Raw genomic sequence first — 19,505 nt, forward strand, 5'->3', positions numbered from 1 at the left:
CTATGTATGTCACCCCAACCGCAGAGGACAGGTAGCCGATACGTTAAGGCTATGTGCACACGTTGTGGATTGGTGTGTGGATTTTTCTGGATTTTGGTAAATCCACAGGTAAACCGCACTGCGGATTTACCGCGTTTTTTGTGCGGATTCCACCTGCGGTTTTACACCTGCGGATTTCTATTGAGGAGCAGGTGTAAACCGCTGCGGAATCCACACAAAGAATTGACATGCTGCGGAAAAAACAACGCTGCGTTTCCGCGTGTTTTTTTCCGCAGCCTGTGCACTGTGGATTTTGTTTTTCATACGTTTACATGGTACTGTACAACGCATGGAAAACAGCTGCAGATCCACTGAGCCAAATCCGCTGCGGATCCGCATCAAAATCCGCAGCGTGTGCACACACCCTAAGGCCAGGGTTACACAACTGTCAGAAGTCTGGGGCTTCAGGTCGTGACTGGGTTTGTGTGCCATCCTGTAGACTGACCCACATCAAGGACGGGTGCAGGAGCTACTTGCCAGTAATAGAAGAAAAAAAAAAAAAAAAAAACACAAGACAAGAATAAGGGTATGTGTCCACGTTCAGGATGGCCGGTGCATTGAACGGAGCGGAAAACTCACGCTGCCCCCTTCTGTAGACGCGATGATTCCGGATGTGTTCATTGCACACATCTGGAATCTCCGCACCCCACACATAGGGCCCTGTGTTTTACCTTGCAGCGGCGCAGTGGCGCCGCAAGGTAAACGGACATGCTGCGTTCTAAAAAGACGTGCCGCGTGTCCGGAAACGCAGGGCCGCCGGGTGCGTGTTCGCACGCATAGTGGAGACGGGATTTCATAAAATCCCCTCCACTATGCTGTAACATCTGGACCCTGCGGATTGAACGCTGCGGCTCTACGCAGCGTTCAATCCGCAGCTATTCCGGATGTAATACGGCCCGTGGACACATACCCTAACACATGCTGTGATCTTGAACACATGGCCCTAAATCACTCCTGTGCACCAGCACATTGATTAACCCCTTAGTGACGGAGCCAAATTTTTGAAATCTGACCAGTGTCCCTATATATGGTAATAACTCTGGAACGCTTCAACACATCCCAGTGATTTTGAGATTGTTTTTTCATGACACATTATATTTTATGATAATGGTAAGTTTAGGTCAATATGTTTTGTATTTATAAAAAATATAAAAAATTTGAGAAAAATGTTAAATTAGCAATTTTCAAACTTTGAATGATTATCCCTTTAATCCAGATGGTCATACCACAGCAAACCATTAATAAATAACATTTCCCACATGTCTGCTTTACATCAGCACCATTTGTAAAATGTTATTTTATTTTGTTAGCATTTTAGGAGGATTAAAAATGTAGCAGCAATTTTTCATTTTTTCAAGGAAATTTACAAAATTTATTTTTTTACGGACTTAGCCATATTTGAAGTGACTTTAGGGGTCTCATATATTGGGAAACCCCCAAACGTGATACCATTTTAAAAACAGCACGCCCTGACATATTGAAAACTGCAGTCAGGTAGTTTATTAACTCTTCAGGTGCTTTACAGAAATTAATGCAAAGTGGCATGATAGGAATGAAAATGTGTATTTTTACCACCTAAATGTTTCTAACTTCTGAACAGATTACTACAGCCGTCAGACTCTAAGGCCGCTATTTGGTCGTGAATTGCCATGACAAACATCAGGACCACAAAATCAAGATCTGAGGGCACCAATTTGGTTAAATAGGAAGCCCCCACACTCTGTTAACCATTTATAATGATGTAGTCACTATTGACAGCAGCACCTAAGGGGTTAAACAGAGTTGGACGATGCAAATACTGATCGTGGCTGATGCAGCAAGTTGTCAGCTATAATGTACAGCCGACAGCTGCTGGATTGTCACCTGTATGGGGAGGCTATTCTCTTATATCTCAGGTCAGTTAAAAGACGTATTGGCTGTCATTAAGGGGTTAATACTGTACACATAGCCAGCACACTGACCGATAACATTGGCCTCTGAACACAGCATTAGAAAGTTGCTCCTAGAAATGTTTTGATTTTCTAACTGAGGAAAAAAAAATATATATTTTTGGTTTCTAAAGTCTACAATACTTTTAACCATCACTTATTAGGATAAATAAAAATGTCTTACATTTTTGTACAGTATTTACAAAAAAACAAAACAAAAACAGCACTCATACTTGAAAGGGGATTTCAAAATAAGACAAACATGGGTGAGTCTACCTAAAACAGCCGCACCCCTGCTCACAGGTTGTATGGGGTAATACAGCTCAGATTTGTTGAAAGTGAAATGAGTCAAGCTGCAATACCCCAAACCACCTGAAGACAGGTCAGGGGCTCCTGCTTATCACTTCAGTGCCCCAGATAAAAGAAAACCAATAGATCCTCACCTCATGCGGCAGCACTGGTTAATGCAAGGTCGGAGCTGCTGTTCCCGATGGGCAACGTAACATTGTTGTGTTACGGCTGCTGATTGGATGCAGCCCTTCAGGGTTCAGTTCTAAAAGAATAGTAAAGGCTGTACATAGTGTCATGTGACCACCCTAAGCGTAATAGTCCCAACATCACAAAAATGACAAATGGCGCTACCACCGAGGTATATTTTATATAGGGGACTAAAGAGATCAGGCAGCGGTTGTTTAGTAGTGGAAAACCCCTTTAAAAATCGCATTTTCATTGCTCTCTACCACCTGAACAAGAGCAAAAATATTGATTGGGCTGAAACGCGTTGGAAATAATTTTTTCTGCAATATCAGTCTGTATATTGGCAATGAAACCCTCCTGAAGTTCACCTATGACTAAAATCACCTTACAAACAAGAAGAACTTATTGCCACAATTACAATATAGCTCCGCTGCGACATTCCACCTTAGCAAAATATTAACTAGAAGCTCAAATAAAGACGTCTTTCAGTTGACTGGAGTATTAGAAGGGTTGTCCGGCCAGGGTAATATATCTTAAGATGTTTAAAAGTAAAATATGCACAACATACTCACTTAGGATACGTGCACAGTTTTTTCGTTTGACATTGTCAAAAACTTTTACAAGTGTAAAAGGAAACAAGAAAGTTTTCAATATGTTTTCTAGGCGTTTATAGTACTGAAGCGATTTTGTTAGCGTTTTACACCCACTTCTTTTAAATAATTGGCAATTTTGAAAACCTGAAGCCAATTAATGCTGAAAACACTGAATGAATGAATGAATGAATGAATGAATGAATGAATGAATGAATGAATAGCAAGTAATTTTGTGAAAGAAATTAAAAGGAAGAGTCTTTCAAGCGGTTTTGAGTGGACCCGTTACACAGGATTCCATGTACACATACCCTTATAACCTTATTATCAAACATCCATAGACGTCCTGCAGTCCCACATCTGGTTTTAAGGCTGTGTGCACACGTTGCTGATTTTTCGCGTTTTTTTGGCGATAAAAACGCTATAAAACCGCAAAAAAAAGCATACAATATGCATCCCATCATTTAGAATGAATTCCACATGTTTTGTGCACATGATGCGTTTTTTTCCGAGAAAAAAACGTATCGCGGTAAAAAACGCAGCATGTTCATTAATTTCACGGTTTTTTTTGCAGATTTCCCACTATAAAATGCATTGGGAAATGTCCGGAAAAAAACGCGGCAAAAACGCGGCAAAACCACGGCAAAAACGCATGCAGATTTCTTGCAGAAAATTTCAGGTTTTTCTCAGGAATTTTCTGCAAGAAATCCTGACGTGTGCACATAGCCTAATGCAGGAGTGTTTGCTGTGTTGGCACGTGGCCAATGCTGTGAGGGCTGCTGGTTGCTCAACTTCTGTCACTACTGAAGTGTGCCAACCCAGGGAGTCCCTCCATACACAGCACTGGTGACATGTAGAAATAAGGCACTCTCTTGCAAGAAGTGGAGCTAATGGGCCATCTTTAGCAATCTGATAATATTCCTTCAGGCTATGTGCACACGTTGCGGGTTTTGCTGCGGATCTGCAGCTGCGGGTCCGCAGCAGCTTTCCATGTGTTTACAGTACCATGGAAACCTATGGAAAAATCGCAATCCGCAGTGCCCATGCTGTGGAAAAAAACGCGCGGAAACTCTGCGGGTTACATTCTGCAGGTTACATTCTGCAGCATGTGAATTCTTTGTGAGGATTCCGCTGCGGTTTACAACTGCTCCATAATAGGAATCCGCAGGTGTAAAACACAGGTGGAATCCGCACAAAATCCACATAAAAAACGCGGTAAATCCGCAGGTAAAACACAGTGCTTTTTACCTGCGGATTTCTCAAATCCGCTGCGGAAAAATCCGCAGAGCACCTTTCTACGTGTGAACATACCCTTAAGGTTCCCATACAAAGAAACATTAACACTGGCAGCCAGTTACAATAAGTGTTTGGAAAATGGAATGACTGCTATTTGGCAAACTACTAAAATCTATGCACATCAGGTTGGTCATATTTTAAAGGGAACCTGTCACCCCGTTTTTTCGGTATGAGATAAAAATACTGTTAAATAGGGCCTGAGCTGAGCATTACAATAGTGTAGTTTGTGTACCCCGATTCCCCACCTATGCTGCCGAAATACGTTACCAAAGTAGTCGTTTTCGCCTGTCAATCAGGCTGGTCTGGTCAAAAGGGCGTGTTGTCTTCCCCCAGATTTTGCGTAGTTTTCCGTTGGTGGCGTAGTGGTGTGCGCATGCCCAAGGTCCCGAATCCTCTACCAGGGGATTTAAAAGAGCGCGCTGTTCGTTATTTCATTGGTGATCGGTGGGCGCGGCCATCTTCCTTTGGCCGCGCGTGCGCAGAAGCGGCGCTCTGCTGGCCGCGGCTTCAGGAAAATGGCCGCGGGATGCCGCGCGTGCGCAGATGGATATCGCGGCGGCCATTTTCCTGAAGCCGCGGCCAGCAGAGCGCCGCGGCCAGCAGAGCGCCGCTTCTGCGCACGCGCGGCCAAAGGAATATGGCCGTGCCCACCGATCACCAATGAAATAACGAACAGCGCGCTCTTTTAAATCCCCTGGCAGAGGATTCGGGACCTTGGGCATGCGCACACCACTACGCCACCAACGGAAAACTACGCAAAATCTGGGGGAAGACAACACGCCCTTTTGACCAGACCAGCCTGATTGACAGGCGAAAACGACTACTTTGGTAACGTATTTCGGCAGCATAGGTGGGGAATCGGGGTCCACAAACTACACTATTGTAATGCACAGCTCAGGCCCTATTTAACAGTATTTTTATCTCATACCGAAAAAACGGGGTGACAGATTCCCTTTAATAATGCAGTAATGCACATTACATTTATACCTTTGGTAAAGAAATCCGCTTTGTGGTTCTTCTTTAACCACTATTTGGAGTTTAATGCTAATTAGATTTGGGTGCACAGTGTACTCCTCCCATTTGGCACAGACATTTTTAATTAGCAGGAGACAAAGTGGGGTTTTGCCTATTTTTGCTTTCAGTTCACAGTCTGAGAACAGGTGGAGGGTGAGTTTCTCAGGTCCTTTTAGGCTGGTTTCACATTTGTGGACGTGGGCTTTACGGAGGGCTGTGTAGTTCCTCCGTTAAGCCCCGCCCACTACCACACCTCTTCCTTCAGCTCCGCCTACGTCGGCATGCGTCCTGCTATTTATCTTTAACATTGGGTACGCAGGCCATGCGGATGTATGCGGATGCCTCCGCATGCGTTGTTTTCACGCTGCGCCGACCGCAACATGGTGCATTTTCTTGTGGTCGGCACAGCGCGAAAACGATGCATGCTGAGGCATCCGCATACATCCGCATGGCCTGCGTACCCAATGTTAAAGACTGGGTACACAGGACGCATGCCGACGTAGGCGGAGCTGAAGGAAGTGGCGAGGCAGTGGGTGGGGCTTAACAGAGGAACTACGCAGCGCTCCGCAAAGCCCTCGTCCACAAATGTGAAACTAGCCTTACTTAGTGCTGTGCCTGTGGGGTGGTGTGGGGTGGTGTAGCCTGGAGTCACGGGGGATCAGCCTTGAGTCTACAACACCACCACTTTTGATCATGATACTGACATGCCAAAAAAATCAATGTTGTGATTGCAGAGATGCTCATGTAAATTTACCTTAAAGGGAATCTGTCAGCATGTTTTGTAATTTGAAAGCTGCTTAATATAGGGATAGAGACCTTGAATCTAGCGATGTGTCATTTACTAGTGTTTTTTTTTTCCAAATAAAATCAGTGTTTTATCACCAGATCATCATAATTTCAGGACTAGATATCCTGTTCCTCCTAGTTAACTGCTCTGTGTAACCCTGCTGCCACAACTGATTAGCAGCTTTCTGCCTAAGAGCAGTATACACAGAAAGCTGTCAATCAGTGGTGGAAGTGGGGTGATACAGGGCTTAGTATTCTGAGCACTACTAGATCTGTAGCGGAGAAATCTCTGTATCAAAGTGACAGCAAACAGCCCAATGTCACATCGCTGGAATCAGGCTATTGGCCCCTACATCATGCTGCTGTCAGATTGCATAGCAAAAACCTGCTAACGGATTCCCCTGAAAGGGCTATTCTGGATGTGTGCCCTTGCACAATAGGGCGTGAGTAAGAAAACACACCTTGTGTAAGTCACTGCGGATTGTTTTAATTTTTTTTATTTTAATGTAATTTGTAAAATCTATGCGGATATTCTTCAGCACCTTTTCTGAATTCACCATGAACCTTTTGCCTTGTGTGTGCTGTCAGCATCCTATACACCAAAAAGCTTAGCAGATAAGGTCTAGTCACTCTGATAAGCTTCTGCTCTATGCTCACAGTCTTGGAGTCAGTCCGATAAGTGATTGACAGCTCCTATAGGGAAAGCAGTCAATCATTTAGTGCGACTGACCCCTGAACTCTAGAGATCTCCAGCGGGGTTATACATGGATAATCTACTATAACTAGGTTATACTGACTTTCTTCCCTATCCTATATACTTTGCTCAATATAATTAATTATCCCCATCCTAATTGATATGTGGTGTTTCTGGATGTCGGACCCCCGCCAATCCCATATGGAATCAGTCTTCAGTTGTTAGTTTCTGAACAAGCTCTTTAACCTCCAGTTATAAATCTGTCCAGTTAGGGGGTTCAAGCGATTGTGAATCTCTGTCGCCTGCATTAGTGCAGGTGAAAGTAACAGGAGCACTGGAGAGGCCACAGCAAGACATCCCCAAGATTGCAATGGTCTTGTAGGTGGTGGCCACAGACAATAAGGGTATGTGCACACGATGCAGATTTAGTGCAGAATTGGTGCAGAACTGCAGCAGATTTTTCTGCTGCAGAACTGCACTGTGATTTACAGTACAATGTAAATCAATGGGAAAAAAAAAAAGCTGTGCACATGGTGCAGAAAAATCTGCGCAGAAACGCTGCAGATTTCAAAGAAGTGCACGTCGCTTTTTGTGCAGTTCTGCAGCGTTTCTGCTGCAGATTTTTCTGCACCATGTGCACAGCTTTTTTTTTTCCCATTGATTTACATTGTACTGCACAGAAACTGCACAGAAACTGCACAGAAACTGCACAGAAACTGCACAGAAACTGCATAGAATCTGCATAGAATCTGCATAGAAACTGCACAGAATCTGCGCAGAAACTGCATAGAAACTGCATCAAATCTGCAGATGCAGATTTAGTGCAGAAAATTCTGCACCACATTTCCTACGTGTGCACATAGCCTAAGGCTCTCCTTATCCTTCCTGACTCATTCTTCTTTAGTTTAATGTTTTGCCAGTGTCCTTATGTCACTATTGGTAACATGAGATTGTACATTCAGGCTGCATAATAGTCAGTTTCACCAAGATGATGCATCCGTATGTGTCATCACAGTGTCTCCAACCAGTGGAGAGCATGGAGCAGATACCAGGACACGGGCTGCGTTACACAGGGATAGTTGTGCAGGGCTGTAGAAAGACATTAACTCAGCAGCAGGACCAGTATCTCCTACTTTGTGAGAGGGGGAACGCTGCCAGAGACCTACAAATGACCTTCAGTGTGCTGCTTGTGTGCATGTTCCTGACCAAACTGTCAGAAACACTCTGATGGTGGCTTATCGTTCTGATTTTGGTCTCCATTGACTCTTCACATGTCGTTTTAGTTTCCTTTTATATAATTTAAAATGTTCAACTTGAATCTGTTTTTCAAAATGTGATTTTACTTCAATGCGGAGCTGCTGTCAGTCAGTTACTGGGGTGCAGTTAACTGTTGCCTCCGTGACTGAAACTGGGACGCTACTTGGAGGAACACATTTCATTTCCTCTCGGCAGCCAGGGTCTAAGTGCAGGTGCCAAGCAGACTCAAAACGCTATTAACCTGCAGATTAATCCCATATCTGCAGACTTAGTAGCCAGTTACTTAGGCAAGGAGTGTGCTCTGCTCTGCTTGCAGGCTTATGCTTTTGAGCCTGCAAGTGCCACTCTGAAGCTGGCTTGATCCGGCCAGCTTCAGTCCACAGGCACTTCTCCCATGTTGCTGCTAAAAAGCTACCTATGCTGGTAATGGGGGAGAGCTCTGGTGTTGAACTAGCAGCACAACCATTTCTCATCTGTATGGTTAATCTCCAGTAGTGGCGTGCTTCTGAACATAGATTAGAGCACTCCTATAGGCAATACATTTTTTTTTGTGCACTGTGTAAAATGTTTTTCTTATTTCTGCTCTGTAACGTGCTGCTGCATGTGGCAGTATACACAGCGTGACCTCACCACCACAAGTAACAGTGTAGTCTCCAGGCAGCTGTATTATGTCATCCTTGTTGAAAATTGTCATCTGAAGCAAGGCCAAGTGAATCCCAAATACTGGCTGCCCAAAGAAATTTGCTGCTAAAATAGTCAAGATTGGATCCTCCTGGAACCCTTAATATTTACTGTCTTATACCATAAATGAATCGAATGACATGGACCGCAGATAGAAAATTCTTACATTAATCTAATGCCACTAGTCAAAAATTTACAAAACTGAATGAGGTTGTTAGTATAACATTCTGATTAGAGTCTAATCACAATGTAGAGAACAGTCCTTTAATTCCTATGAAGCCCATTTAAGCATTGACAAATAATACCAAATCTTCAGTAAGGCCACAGGAAAGAATCCGCAGTTTTTTTTAGAACTAGAATACATAGTGCTGAACTGGCATATAGCGATTACTAGATCAGAAGCTATTGTGAAAAAGAATCCACATAATAGGGAATAAAAGGAAAAATGGGATCAATCTTTCTAAATTCTTGCAAATCATTATTTGCATATACATGCAGATTTCAGGCCGACACTGATGCACTTTTATACGATATTTAACACTGTACGTTGAAATCTTCCTTCTGCTTTGTTGCCATGAATTTCCTGACAGGCAGCGCTGTGTTGTCATCATCTTCTGAATTAATTATGATCTCAAAGAGGGGAGAAAACCCTACAAAAATGAAAATAATCCGCTTCCCTGACATGAAAAAGCCAACGATGCAGAATTCTACAAGCTCGATTTACAATCAGTGTGTGCACCATCTGCTGAAATATCCATCATATGCAAATACCAGGAGGGTGGCATAGCAAGGCTGGCACATTGGGCACAGAATTCAATAGGAACCTCTACAAAAGATAAAAAGCAACCTGGAATACGTGCCACATGCTGCAGATCGACAGGGTGCCCTATTGGGGTAGATTTTGGAGATATGTAAAAGTGTGACACTCAGGTAGTGATATAAAGCATATACCAAAGCAAGGACTATTGAGAGTTCCCATTTGGATAGCTAGACAATATACTGCTAAACTGAGTGGCATTTCTGGTGTGACTCAGGGGAGATGAGGACATTTGAGAATTTACAACCAAGGACATAGCCGATTCTGGATCACTTAAAACAACATTCTTCTAGACTTTGGACAGCGCTAAGACTACCTGGATTAGGATCTCTGCACAACGCAGTAATACAGCACCACACATGTCTGAATGGGTAGTACCAAGGAAAATCAGGAAAGTCTTAGGCTACGGGCACACAGGTATTCTGAGACTTTTGCAGTAACTCTACAAATCCTTACTCCAAATCTCAAAACTCTTCAAAACCGTGAAAAAGCAGAGAAAAGACTGTCTGCACATAACCTTATGCAATCTTGCTATCGGAAAGGCTTTTTTAGTTACCTACTAGGGGAATCCCTTCTCAGTCATGATACTTAATACAGTAAACCTGTTCCACACTTATGTCTGCATTCACAGGGTCACCGGGTACCGTGAATTCACACTGTGTCTGCAGTGCATATTGGAGCATAAGGTGGTCTGACGTCCAGAGGTTCCTATGTTAAAAACCTACAGTACATTGTGTGTAATACTTCTTTGGGAATGCCTGTTCTAACCAGATTTATAGTGAATACATTCTTAATTAGGCTTTTGCTTTTTATTTTCTTGCAGATGAAAAAAGTACTGATTGTCATCAGTGTGCTGGATCAGCTTTATTGGCGTTTGCTTCATTTTTACCATCAGTGAGGTCCTTTTTCACATGGGCCTGCTTGTTACGCACCCTCCTTGCCTAGGTAACTGGTCAGGCTGGGACAGAACGGTGGCCAGAAACCTGCTATACATTAAAAAATAAAAAATCCCATTCTTGAGAGTGGAAAGAATTTTTAATAATGGGAAAATTGCGATGTTCCTTGTTTTTGCTAACACTTTTCAATTTTACAAAATTATGAACTTGACACTACTCCTTTAAGATGCAGTATAACACTAAAGAAACAGTCTTGGCTGCAAGCAGTTACCAAAGAAGGCAAACCATCACTACCTAGCTGTGATTCTACTATATTACCAGTGATGAGTGAACGTGATCTGAAGTGTTATCTGAGCATGCTTGGGTGCTGAGTGACTTCGGTGTGCTCTAATAATATGTTCAAGTACCCGATGCTGCATGTCTCGCAGCTGTTAGGCAATTCCTGCATGTGTAGCGGCTGTCTAACAGGCAGACAATCCCTACATCCATTGTAGTGGTCGGATAGCTGCGAGACCTTCAGTCGCAGGGACTCAAACATAGTTTTCGAGCATGCAGAAGACACTTAGCACATGAGCTTATTCGATCATCATGTATCACCCCCTCAGGACTTGGATATCACTCTCGCCACCATTACGTTTTTTTGACTACTACTGATTTCACTGACTACTGCAATAGTCACATAGTGCGCAAAGGTGCTAAGGCTTTTGTTTTTACAGAAGCCAGGAACCATCTTTGGGAGGCCGAGGGATCACACTGACTACTTTTGGCTCTGTGATATTTCTTTTATACATTTACTATAAAGAATAATGTTACACTATTATGACTGTCAATGGGCAATAGAAAACTAGGTGTGAATAAAACACATTTAACCAATGATGCAACCTGACATTGTCGGACAGGTTATAGTTATCCTACATTGGCACATCTGTGAGAGTGTCACCACCCAAGAGAAACTGACCAATTTTTCTCTTAGGTGTCACCTCAATACAGTTTCTTCTATTTATTTTTTGCTAAAGCAGGTAAACTGAACTTTTTTTTTTTATTATTCCTTGACTCTTAACAAATCATCAGTTATAAACCGATGAAACTCTGATGGAACTCTGTAGTATAAAGCACGTGTTACAGTGCTGATATACAGCCAATGTCTGATACATGCTGCATGTGGTTCGGGCAGCATGTATCCGCAGTCAGGTTGCCTAGAAGTGTCAGGGACCTTAATGGCAGAGTCTGATCCGCAAAACAGATGAGATAGGACCTGCTCTGAGCCCCACGGACAGGATTTTAAAACGGATGTGTAAATAGCTCAATGAAACTAAGGGTAAGTGTGCTATATGAGAAAAACAGGATAGATAGGATTTTGGAGATCTATCGATCAACTATCATAATACCTAATAGTAATAATAATATTATCAATACCTCCATTTAGAAATGTAGTATATGGTAGTTCTTCTGGTTAGCTATGTCACTCACTTCATGTGCAGGGCTTTGCAAGTAGCTTAGCTATCCATGATTACACAACCACCACTAGTGACAGATGTTAGTGGTCATAACCATGGATGTTCAAGCTACTGTAATGCCTGCACATGGAGTAAGTGACATAGGTAATCAGAAGAACCATAGTACATTTCTAATTAGCATTATCGGTATTTGCTAATATCATTATACCTATGAGATATCATGATAGGATTTTGGAGATGTCAATTTTAGTAATGTTGTGAAGTGCATAAAAGGCATCAGAACTAACAATACCACTCAAGGCCGCATATAAATGAACATATGACAATTCAAAATGCAGAAAGTAAAACCGTTGATGTAGAAGGATCATTTACACAGCCAAGGGAAGACTGCCAGCACTGAACCAGAACTCCTCCAGTAAATGGACAGCGAGGCTCCGAGTTCTCCGCAGTGATTTTATGACCTATTTGGACACAGCCATCGAATACAACAATACATAAAGACAAAATTCTGAACAAACTTGTGTAACACCATGAGCAGTAGCCAAAAGGACCAAGCCCTCTGCAGACCTATGAATATGCATCTGAGATTTCAACGCTGAATATCAAAACATGCCAGACACACCGTACCGAAACACTCCTCCTCACCAGAAACTCATGTACCATTATAGTGACTCCAAGCATCACGTCTTCACACCTTAACTGTATGCTCACACACATTTATTTTTGGTTCATGTGCGCACCGGACCCCACACATACATAATATGGATCAATATGCTAGAGCACAAGCTATTGTTCACAGAGATCTCAAGTCCCCATAAGAAAAAAAAAAACACGACATGCGTTGTGCATGTAACTAGTAGGCAGCTCATGTACCCGCTCACTGCGAGGACGGGCACAGGGAGCTGCAACAGAGGCTGTCACAATGAGAATTTGTGGACATGGTTGGTCTGCAAAAATCAAAACTCACCTGAACTCAACCTAACCTAAAGGGAAGACAATGACTGCGGATTTTCCATCCATATTGTCAGACGGAAAAAAAACCCATAGCAGAGTACAATAGGGGAAAAGTAAATACCATCTGAACAGTTCAACAGCACAAACCTTCAGGGCAGAAATTGACTTGTGGTGCAGAGATTTAACTCTGCAGGACTTGGTTTTATGCAGTAGATTAGAGTATTGTACTGGATAAATCTGAAAGTCCATAAACGCTTAAGGCTATGTGTACACGTTGCGGATTGGTGTGAGGATTTTTTCGCACCTGTTTTTGCAAAATCTGCTTTGTGCGGATTCCACCTGCAGTTTTACAGCTGTGGATTCCTATTGAGGAGCAGGTGTGTAAACCGCTGCGGAAGCCACACAAAGAATTGACATGCTGCGGAAAAAAACACCAATGCGTTTCTGCATGTTTTTTTCTGCAGCATGTGCACTGCAGATTTTGTTTTCCATACGTTTACATGGTACTGTACAATGCAGCAAAATCCGCAACGTGTGCACATAGCCTCAAGCAGTAGTTATCCACTTCTGGAAAACCCTAGCTTAATCCGTTCAGGAACGATACAAAATAAAAACACTATAGTTCCATTCCAGCAATGTCGGCGCTGCTGTTCCCGAAGAGTAAAGCAACATTGGCTGCAGTGGTCACATGACACAACAATCTGCTGCACTCTGCACAGGGTTATGGGAAATTAGCAGTTAGTACCTGCGATGGTGTAGGATGGACTGCACGCTGTAGACATTAGACACCAGCTCCATGACATAGTTGTCATGTAAATAGTGAAAAACTTAAATATCAATGGAAAACGACCCAAAAAGTTTGTTACAAAGGGAAAATATCTATATGCACCGGCTAGCTAGTTCACTGCACACCATCAACTACTATCCCAGATGTGCACATGTATTCAGTGAAAGCATGCAGACTGGAGATGACTGATGGATTCCTGCAGAATAGGACCAGATTACCATAATTCAAGGGGCATGAAGAATTTACAGATAGCAGGGGCACAAAGGCCCTAAAGGTTTAACCTCTGGCAATTGGTCTGGATATTTACCTGCAACAAAGATCTCCTAAAATTGATATTAACTTTTGGCTGATTGAGCTCATTCAGGCCAGGTAAGTAAAAGGTGCCACACACAAATACCACTGTCTGGAGGCATACCATCACATGAATGTAAACAGTATATGCTGCTCTTTCAGTAATCACACTACAGCATACACAGCCCCCGCTGTAGGTGCACACAACAGTATACACAGCCCCCCCGTCGGTGCACATGACAGTATACAGTATACACAGCCCCCCCCCACGTCGGTGCACATGACAGTATACAGTATACACAGCCCCCCGCTGTCGGTTCACATGACAGTATACACAGCCCCCCGCTGTCGGTGCACATGACAGCATACACAGCCCCCGCTGTCGGTGCACATGACAGCATACACAGCCCCCCGCTGTCGGTGCACATGACAGCATACACAGCCCCCCGCTGTCGGTGCACATGACAGTATACACAGCCCCCCGCTGTCGGTGCACATGACAGCATACACAGCCCCCCGCTGTCGGTGCACATGACAGCATACACAGCCCCCCGCTGTCGGTGCACATGACAGCATACACAGCCCCCCGCTGTCGGTGCACATGACAGCATACACAGCCCCCCGCTGTCGGTGCACATGACAGTATACACAGCCCCCGCTGTCGGTGCACATGACAGTATACACAGCCCCCGCTGTCGGTGCACATGACAGTATACAGTATACACAGCCCCCGCTGTCGGTGCACATGACAGTATACACAGCCCCCGCTGTCGGTGCACATGACAGTATACAGTATACACAGCCCCCCGCTGTCGGTGCACATGACAGTATACACAGCCCCCCGCTGTCGGTGCACATGACAGTATACACAGCCCCCGCTGTCGGTGCACATGATAGTATACAGTATACACAGCCCCGCTGTCGATGCACATTTCAGTATACAGTATACACGGCCCCGCTGTCGGTGCACATGACAGTATACAGTATACAGAGCCCTGCTGTCGGTGCATATGACAGTGTACAGTATACACGGCCCCCGCTGTCGGTGCATATGACAGTATACAGTATACACGGCCCTGCTGTCGGTGCATATGACAGTATACAGTATACACAGCCCTGCTGTCGGTGCACATGACAGTATACACGGCCCTGCTGTCGGTGCACATGACAGTATACACGGCCCTGCTGTCGGTGCACATGACAGTATACACGGCCCTGCTGTCGGTGCACATGACAGTATACACGGCCCTGCTGTCGGTGCACATGACAGTATACACGGCCCTGCTGTCGGTGCACATGACAGTATACAGTATACACAGCCCTGCTGTCGGTGCACATGACAGTATACGGTATACACAGCCCTGCTGTCGGTGCATATGACAGTATACGGTATACACGGCCCTGCTGTCGGTGCACATGACAGTATACAGTATACACGGCCCTGCTGTCGGTGCACATGACAGTATACAGTATACACAGCCCTGCTGTCGGTGCACATGACAGTATACGGTATACACAGCCCTGCTGTCGGTGCACATGACAGTATACGGTATACACGGCCCTGCTGTCGGTGCACATGACAGTATACACGGCCCTGCTGTCGGTGCACATGACAGTATACAGTATACACGGCCCTGCTGTCGGTGCACATGACAGTATACAGTATACACGGCCCTGCTGTCGGTGCATATGACAGTATACAGTATACACAGCCCTGCTGTCGGTGCACATGACAGTATACGGTATACACGGCCCTGCTGTCGGTGCACATGACAGTATACAGTATACACAGCCCTGCTGTCGGTGCACATGACAGTATACGGTATACACAGCCCTGCTGTCGGTGCACATGACAGTATACAGTATACACAGCCCTGCTGTCGGTGCACATGACAGTATACGGTATACACAGCCCTGCTGTCGGTGCACATGACAGTATACGGTATACACGGCCCTGCTGTCGGTGCACATGACAGTATACACGGCCCTGCTGTCGGTGCACATGACAGTATACACGGCCCTGCTGTCGGTGCACATGACAGTATACAGTATACACGGCCCTGCTGTCGGTGCACATGACAGTATACAGTATACACGGCCCTGCTGTCGGTGCATATGACAGTATACAGTATACACAGCCCTGCTGTCGGTGCACATGACAGTATACGGTATACACAGCCCTGCTGTCGGTGCATATGACAGTATACAGTATACACGGCCCTGCTGTCGGTGCATATGACAGTATACAGTATACACGGCCCTGCTGTCGGTGCACATGACAGTATACAGTATACACGGCCCTGCTGTCGGTGCATATGACAGTATACAGTATACACGGCCCTGCTGTCGGTGCATATGACAGTATACACGGCCGTGCTGTCGGTGCACATGACAGTATACACGGCCCTGCTGTCGGTGCACATGACAGTATACACGGCCCTGCTGTCGGTGCATATGACAGTATACAGTATACACAGCCCTGCTGTCGGTGCACATGACAGTATACACGGCCCTGCTGTCGGTGCACATGACAGTATACACGGCCCTGCTGTCGGTGCACATGACAGTATACACGGCCCTGCTGTCGGTGCACATGACAGTATACAGTATACACGGCCCTGCTGTCGGTGCACATGACAGTATACAGTATACACAGCCCTGCTGTCGGTGCACATGACAGTATACGGTATACACAGCCCTGCTGTCGGTGCATATGACAGTATACAGTATACACGGCCCTGCTGTCGGTGCACATGACAGTATACAGTATACACGGCCCTGCTGTCGGTGCACATGACAGTATACAGTATACACAGCCCTGCTGTCGGTGCACATGACAGTATACGGTATACACAGCCCTGCTGTCGGTGCACATGACAGTATACGGTATACACGGCCCTGCTGTCGGTGCACATGACAGTATACACGGCCCTGCTGTCGGTGCACATGACAGTATACACGGCCCTGCTGTCGGTGCACATGACAGTATACAGTATACACGGCCCTGCTGTCGGTGCATATGACAGTATACAGTATACACAGCCCTGCTGTCGGTGCACATGACAGTATACGGTATACACAGCCCTGCTGTCGGTGCATATGACAGTATACAGTATACACGGCCCTGCTGTCTGTGCATATGACAGTATACAGTATACACGGCCCTGCTGTCGGTGCACATGACAGTATACAGTATACACGGCCCTGCTGTCGGTGCATATGACAGTATACAGTATACACGGCCCTGCTGTCGGTGCATATGACAGTATACACGGCCGTGCTGTCGGTGCACATGACAGTATACACGGCCCTGCTGTCGGTGCACATGACAGTATACACGGCCCCGCTGTCGGTGCACATTTCAGTATACACTGCCCCGCTGTCGGTGCATATGACAGTATACAGTATACACAGCCCCTCTGTCGGTGCACATGACAGTATACACGGCCCCGCTGTCGGTGCACATTTCAGTATACACTGCCCCGCTGTCGGTGCATATGACAGTATACAGTATACACAGCCCCTCTGTCGGTGCACATGACAGTATACACGGCCCCGCTGTCGGTGCACATTTCAGTATACACGGCCCCGCTGTCGGTGCACATGACAGTATACACAGCCCCGCTGTCGGTGCACATTTCAGTATACAGTATACACGGCCCCGCTGTCGGTGCACATGACAGTATACAGTATACACGGCCCTGCTGTCGGTGCACATGACAGTGTACAGTATACACGGCCCCCGCTGTCGGTGCACATGACAGTATACAGTATACACAGCCCCGCTGTCGGTGCACATGACAGTATACAGTATACACAGCCCCGCTGTCGGTGCACATGACAGTATACACGGCCCCCGCTGTCGGTGCACATGACAGTGTACAGTATACACGGCCCTGCTGTCGGTGCATATGACAGTATACAGTATACACAGCCCTGCTGTCGGTGCACATGACAGTATACGGTATACACAGCCCCGCTGTCGGTGCACATGACAGTATACGGTATACACAGCCCCGCTGTCGGTGCACATGACAGTATACACAGCCCCGCTGTCGGTGCACATGACAGTATACAGTATACACAGCCCCGCTGTCGGTGCACATGACAGTATACACGGCCCCGCTGTCGGTGCACATGACAGTATACAGTATACACGGCCCTGCTGTCGGTGCACATGACAGTATACAGTATACACGGCCCCGCTGTCGGTGCACATGACAGTATACACGGCCCCGCTGTCGGTGCACATGACAGTATACAGTATACACGGCCCTGCTGTCGGTGCACATGACAGTATACAGTATACACGGCCCCGCTGTCGGTGCACACGTGTGTACAGTGACAGGTCCCGGTGATTACCTGCAGCTCGGCCCGCTCCACCTCCCACTGCGCTCTCTCCACCTCGAAGCGGGCCCACTCGTGCTGTAAGAAGTGCAGGATGCCCGGGATGCTGTACTGGGCCCTGCCTGCCGTCCCGGTGCCGCCTCCTCCTACACCGCCAGCAACCGAATCACCAGTCCCGGCCTCAAATCCTTTGCCGGCTCCCGCAGGCCCCGCACCGGCCGCGGACAGCAACGAATTGTTATTGTTGTTGAAGAAAACGCCGGGCCCCGCCTGCTCGTCCATGGCCGCCCTCGCAGCAGGGGCCGCGGTTACCACCGAGCGGCCGCCACCGAGCCCGATACAGAAGAATGAGGAGCCGAGCGGAGGGACCGGCGCTCACACAGGCGCTAATACTGCGACTCCGCAATGGCCGCGTAGCGTCACATAGGTCCCGTCCACCGCCGTGCTGCACCCACAGCCCGGGCTCCGCTGCCGCCCACACTCGAAGGAAGAGAAGCGGCTGCCTGGGCGGGTCTCCTGCCTCTCTGACAGCGGCGCCGTGACGTCACGTACGGCACAAGGCGTAAGGTTCGGCACCGCCCTGACCGCCGCTTCTTCCTAGTTAGTTTTTTTTTTTTTGTTTAATGTAACTTTATTAACAAGTGTTATAATTTACATTCGCGCACTGGAGACGTCTAATGTCTGGAGACGTCTAAGGGCCATGTTCACACTGAGCTCGAGTTCATTGTTTGCTTCTATATGTGGCTTCTCCTCTATGAGTTTTTATGTCTTTTTTTCTCACCATCTTTGGTTATTCAGATGGTTTAGACAAATTTGTGAAATGTAAGGTTTCTGGAGGTGTTTTCAACGTTTTTACTTTTTAAAGGATTCGCGACTTTTCTTCCTATGAAGTGGCCAAAACTGTTCAAAGACAAAAAAAAGTGCTTTTTGAAGAATGTGCAAAAAATGTCAACAAATTCCACAAGGCAAAAAAACAAAGTGACTTCAGTAAATGATGAATCGGGTCCTGGGAAGCAAAGTAAACTCCAGGCTCCTCAGGATGTTATTATTATTATTCTTATTATTATTTATTGTTATAGCGCCATTTATTCCATGGCGCTTTACAAGTGAGGAGGGGTATACATAATAAAAACAAGTACAATAATCTTGAACAATACAAGTTATAACTGGTACAGGAGGAGAGAGGACCCTGCC

At 45.8% G+C, this 19,505-nt stretch overlaps 1 protein-coding gene across 3 annotated transcripts in view; it reads right to left on the reverse strand.

The window, feature by feature from the left end:
• The window catches only part of STRN (striatin), a 176,533-nt gene extending 157,794 nt beyond the window's left edge, over nucleotides 1-18,739 (reverse strand). For all 3 annotated transcript variants that reach the window (XM_077283060.1, XM_077283059.1, XM_077283058.1), the window contains exon 1: nucleotides 18,327-18,739. In XM_077283060.1, coding sequence (XP_077139175.1) covers nucleotides 18,327-18,593 — 267 coding nt within the window. In that variant the 5' untranslated portion in view covers nucleotides 18,594-18,739. The remainder of the gene's footprint in view (nucleotides 1-18,326) is intronic.
• Nucleotides 18,740-19,505: the final 766 nt, after the last annotated feature.

Source organism: Ranitomeya variabilis, chromosome 2 (assembly GCF_051348905.1).
Source record: "Ranitomeya variabilis isolate aRanVar5 chromosome 2, aRanVar5.hap1, whole genome shotgun sequence".
Taxonomy (NCBI): domain Eukaryota; kingdom Metazoa; phylum Chordata; class Amphibia; order Anura; family Dendrobatidae; genus Ranitomeya; species Ranitomeya variabilis.